This window comes from Nicotiana tomentosiformis, chromosome 11 (genome assembly GCF_000390325.3).
Source record: "Nicotiana tomentosiformis chromosome 11, ASM39032v3, whole genome shotgun sequence".
NCBI lineage: Eukaryota > Viridiplantae > Streptophyta > Magnoliopsida > Solanales > Solanaceae > Nicotiana > Nicotiana tomentosiformis.
The window spans coordinates 49,845,459-49,851,330 of record NC_090822.1 but is presented as its reverse complement, the minus strand read 5'-3'; the positions used below and the strand labels follow the sequence as shown (position 1 = coordinate 49,851,330).

The 5,872-nt window shown below is 43.8% G+C and overlaps 1 protein-coding gene across 1 annotated transcript; it reads left to right on the top strand.

Annotated features, from left to right (window-relative positions):
• Window positions 1-4,556: 4,556 nt before the first annotated feature.
• On the top strand, window positions 4,557-5,525 carry LOC138901421 (uncharacterized mitochondrial protein AtMg00860-like). Its single transcript, XM_070189182.1, has 2 exons — window positions 4,557-4,680; window positions 5,227-5,525. The coding sequence occupies exons 1-2, from the start codon at window positions 4,557-4,559 to the stop codon at window positions 5,523-5,525; spliced, it is 423 nt and encodes a 140-aa protein (XP_070045283.1).
• Window positions 5,526-5,872: the final 347 nt, after the last annotated feature.

The window sequence follows — 5,872 nt, the reverse complement described above, 5'->3', positions numbered from 1 at the left end:
GTGACAAGTTGGTATCAGAACTCTAGGTTCATAAGTTCTACGAGTCATGAGCAAATGTCTAGTAGAGTCTTGCGGATCAGTATGATGATTTCCATACCTATCTTCGAGAGGCTACGAGGCATCTAGGATAAATTTTCCATCTTTCTTTCCTTATCGTGCGACATCGATTCAGCTTAAAGCGTATCTCTTTGAATTCCTTCCACTCACTCGAATGTTATGTGAGCGCTCGGTATCGGTTAAGCATCGACGGCTTGGTTCTATGGATGAGATGCAGGATGTATTTTCTATGTTTTGGTGATGGGCCAGTATAGAGGACTTGAGGCGGGTTTTGACTTGGGCTCGGTGGTTCCAGTTGTGTAAGCATGTTCTTTTGGACTTATATGTCCGGTTGTATCCCTAGGAGTGGAATTTATGGCCTGGTGAGTGGTTGGATAGCTATATGATTATTTGTATACGGTCAAAATCGGGCATATACCCGAATTCGTTAGCAGGGCAGATTCCTCGAGGGTAACCTCATAATAGATCGGGCTCGAGCTCGAAGATAGAACATCACACTCGGAGATCAAAGTGTTCAATAAGATCGAGGCTGGCAACGATCGAGATCAAACGTGACTGACTTCGAGTAAGGCATATGTTACATCTCGCGTTTCTCGTACGTTAAAGTTTCGTCTTCAGTTAATTGACATAGACTCGGGGATGAGATTATCTTGAGGTTAGCATATTTATGCTATTTATAACGAGCGATAAGTAAGTGCCATGAAGGATAAAGGGTACACGAATTAAGAAAATGAGTTTCGTTGAAGGTTGTCGATTTGGAATAAAATACGGTCCGAGCTATAATACTCGATATTTATGGACTAGTACCATACAAGATACCAGATGACCGTGATTAGTATGATGTATAAAGTGTATCAAAAATAAGTAAAATTTTAAGTAATTTGAGATAATTCTTAATTATGCGGGTAATTGGTTAATTACCGGGTATCGGGACATTACCTAACTACCTAATAAGTGGATAAAGATTAAATTTACCACCCCCACGTGGAAGCAAGCCACCTCTTGGAGAAGTGACTCTTAGTCAATTGACTCTCAGTCAATTTTCATTAGGTGGCAACTAATGTGTTAGTTACACACTATTTCATTTCTAACAATTTCAATACTACAATCAGATGGGATCACTACTTCATTTCTAACAATTTCAATACTACCATCAGATGGGATCAGTACTTCATTTCTAACATTTTCAATACTACAATCAGATGGGAGGTTTGGTACCTTAGCAACGGAAGTTCTTACAAAATTCCTACAAAGTTCCTACAACCAGAACGTTAGAGATTTCCTACAAACAAAATTCTTGCAATCAAATCGATTCCAACAAGAATTATGAGAACCTTAGCAACGTAAACTTTTGCTGTTCTAAAGGAGTACGTTGCAACCTTTTTCAAGAATATCATACGGAATTTTTCCCTACTCCAAGTATGTTAAGGCTAAGCCCTTCCTTCATTTTGGCATGATCACGTAATTACACGAGTTTGATAACGAGGCATAAAGAAAAATTCATATCCCGAAATTTACGTATATTTTCCTAGTCTTGTAAGTTATACTATTCTCCTTATCGGGACTTCATATCCAATTAAGAATTTCTTTTTTTTTTTCTAGTCATGAGAGCAGAGAATCTATATATATAGTATTACAATATTTTCATTACCTTCAAGCTATACTCGATGGGCAGGCACCTATTGGGCAACCGCTGATCAGATGGTAAGTTATATACCGAGCCTACTGTGGCCGAGTGCCTATGAGCGAGCCCAGTTGGCCGAGATACAGAGCCTAGTATGGCCGAGCGCCTATGAGAGAGACTACTACGACAGAGCAGTTATATATACATATCGAGCCTTATAAGGCTGGGAAACTATTTTACTTACTATAATAGAGTCAGTATCAGCAAGTGAGCATATCTTTAGATTATCTTTGACCCCCAGTTGATTTCAGTTAATATATTATCAGTTCAGTTTCAGCTTTTAGTATATCACCTTACATACTCAGTACACTATTTCGTACTGACGTCCCTCCCTGGAGGCACTGCATTTCATGCATGCAGGTTCAGACAGACAGACGGGTAGACCTCCTCAGTAGATGTTGCCCGAGTTTAGCTTTATCAATAAGCTCCCCGTCATTTAGAGTTGCCGGGTCTAGAAGTTTTGTGTACATCTTGTGTATGTATGTAGATAGGTTATGGGTAGGTTGGGGCCCCGTTTCGATCACAGTACATCCATCAGTAGAGGCTTGTAGACATATCATGTCAGTTAGTGCAGTATGTTGGGCTTGTAGGCCATGTACGTATATTTTGTTGGCTTGTCAGTTTTAGTAGTTATGACGGCCTTGACGGCCCAGCTTTATGTTGACATTTAGTCAGCGTTAGTCTCTATACAATTTTATATTTTGCTTCGCAAATTGTCTTGCAATGTGGCCCCTGGCCAAAGTATGACATTATATGTCCAGAATTCCTGAGTCGCAAGTTGGTACGCAAGGATAGATGAGGCACCGGGTGCCGGTCTTGCCCCCAGGCTCGGGACGTGACAAAAGTGGTATCAGAGCAGTTCTGTCCTAGGGAGTCTATAAGCCGTGTCTAGTAGGGTCTTGTTTATAAATGTGTGGTGCACCACATTATATAAGCAGGGGACTAAAGGGCATTTAGGAGTTGGTTACCCTTCTTTCAAATCTAAATCGTGTTGTAGAACTAAGTTATAGGAAATTTGAGTTAAACTTACGTGTTGGCATTTGCATGCACAGATGACGGTAACTAAGAAGACCAGAGAAGAGAAACAACAGTAGGTGAGGGGACTAGCAGGGTACTCCAAGTAGATGGGGCCCAATCGGAGGCCCAAGGAGAGACCCCTACCCAGCCATTACCGGCTCCTCTAACACACGAGAAGATTCCTAGAGAGACCGCACATCCAGTTCCCCCTCCGCTTCCATCAGATCAGGACTTGAGGAGTGCGGTACATTTGTTGGCACAGTTGGTAGCTACCCAACAATAGGCCAGGGCATCCGTTAGTGCAGGACCTTCTAAGGGATCTGGGAATTCAAGGGTCCGAGAGTTTATTGATTTGGGTCCCCCAGTATTCACGGGGATAGATCAGAGGGAGGAGCCACAGGATTTCATAGATCGGCTTCACAGGATATTTCGGGTTATGCATGCCACAGAGAAAGAGGCAGTTGAGCTAGCAGCTTTTCGACTCCGAGATATAGCCATCCTTTGGTACGAGGGATGGGAAAGGTCCAGGGGACGTGATGCACCTCTTGCTATTTGGGAGAATTTTTCAGATGCCTTCCCTGACTAGTACTTACCTCGAGAGATCCTACAGGCCCAAGTCGATCAGTTTCTAGCCCTCAAGCAGGGAAATATGAGTGTTTGAGAGTATAGTCTTCGTTTTGACTCATTGGCCAGATATGCACCATCCATAGTTGCTACTATGCGAGACAGTATCCACAGGTTTATAGTAGGGTTGGCCCAGAGTTGACCGAGGCATGTGCCACCACTGCATTGCAGGATAGTATGGATATCTCCCGGATTCAGGAATTTGCCCAGAATATAGAAAGGGGTAGGCGTCGGCAGCAGGGTACGGAGAGGACTGACTCAGGGCAGCGTAAGAGGATGAGATTTGCTAGGTCTCAGGGTAGTAACGTGCCCCAGTATTTCGAACAGCCACCTAAACCTCTGCCACCTCAGCTATAGGGTTACAGGTATGACCGCTATACTCAGTCAGGACTAGGTGAAAGCTCCCAGGCGTCATGTTTTTAGCGACATCGAGGTTCGGGGCAGACATGGCCATTTCGCTGCGGTGTGCCATCTGCGGTAGAGGACACTTGGGCCAATGCCGAGTCGGTTCTGATGCTTGTTATACATGTGGACGTCCAGGGCATATGATGCGAGATTGACCAAATAGAGATTATGGGGGTATGGCACAACCAACGAATTTAGCAACAGGATTATCTATGTACGTGCATCCTTCAGGGCGTGAGTCTCAGTATTCGGCTGGTAGAGGTCGAGACAGGGGTAGAGGTTTCAGTTCAGGGGGTAACTAGAATCGTAGCTATGCATTAGCGGGTCGACAGGACCAGGAATCCTTACCAGACGGTGTGACAGGTATGTTGACCATTTGCTCTCACGATGCTTATGCCTTGATAGACCCAAGATCTACTTTATCATGTATTACCCCATTTGTCGCGGGGAAGTTTGGTATAGTGCCTGAAATACTAAGTGATCCTTTTGCGGTATATGCATCGGTCGGAGAATCGATTATCGCTAGACGGGTTTACCGAGGTTGTATGGTGTCGGTATGTGGTCGTCAGACCTCAGCCGACCTAGTTAAGCTAGAGATTTTGGATTTTGAAGCTATCATTGTATGGACTGGTTGGCAGCTTGCTATGCCACAGTTGATTGTCAAGCAAAGATAGCTAGATTTCATTTTCCGAGTGAGCCCGTCCTTGAATGGGTAGGTAATACAGCGACACCCAGAGGTAGGTTTATTTCCTATTTGAAGGCGAGGAAAATGATCGCAAAAGGGTGCATTTATCATATTGTGCGAGTTAGAGATGTGGATGCAGAGATACCTACACTTCAGTCTATTCCAGTAGTAAAAGAGTACGCGGATGTATTCCCAGATGAACTTCCAGGTATTCCTCCAGAGCGAGAGATTGATTTTGGCATCGATTTGCTTCAGGGAACTCAACCAATATCCATCCCTCCGTACAGAATGGCACCTGCCGAATTGAAGGAGTTGAAGGAGCAGTTAAAAGATTTGCTGGAGAAAGGTTTCATCAGACCCAGTGCCTCACCTTGGGGTGCACCGGTACTATTGGTACAGAAGAAAGACGGCTCGCTGAGGTTGTGTATCGATTATAGGCAACTGAACAAGGTAACTATTAAAAATAAGTATCCACTTCCAAGGATAGACAACTTGTTTGATCAGTTGCAGGGAGCTAGATGCTTTTCAAAGATAGATTTGAGTTCGGGGTACCACCAGGTCAGAGTTCGGGAGAAAGATATTCCCAAGACAGCTTTCAGGACCCGATATGGCCACTTCGAGTTCCTTTTCATGTCCTTCGGGTTGGCGAATGCACCTACCATATTTATGGACATGATGAATAGCCTATTCCGGCCATATTTAGATCTGTTCGTGATAGTCTTTATTGATGATATTCTGGTTTATTCACGTTCAGAGGATGAGCATGTGGACCACTTGCGAGCGGTACTCCAAACCCTCGGTGATAATAAATTGTATGCTAAGTTTTCTAAGTGTGAGTTCTGGTTGAAGTCTGTAGCATTCTTGGGGTACATTGTATCTGATGGAGGTATAAAGGTAGACACTCAGAAGATTGAGGCTGATAAATCCTGGCGTAGACCTACCACTCCGATAGAGATTCGTAGCTTTCTAGGCTTAGCAGGATACTACCAGATTCGTAGGGGATTTTTCTTCTCTTTCAGCACCATTAACGAAGTTGACGTAGAAAACAACTAAGTTTCAGTGGATGGAGGCTTGTGAACGGAGTTTCCAGGAGCTTAAAAACAGGTTGACTTCAGTGCCAGTTCTAGCACTTCCAGAGGATCCAGAAGGTTATGCCATGTATTGTGATGCCTCAGTTGTCGGGTTAGGATGTGTCCTGATGCAACATGGGAAAGTAATTGCGTATGCTTCAAGGAAGTTAAGGAAGCATGAGCGGAATTATTTGACCCACGACCTCGAATTAGCTGCGGTTGTCCATGCACTTAAGATATGGCGGCATTATTTATATGGTGTTCATGTTGATGTATTCACAGATCATAAAAGCCTGCAATACATCTTCAAGCAAAAAGAGTTGAATTTGC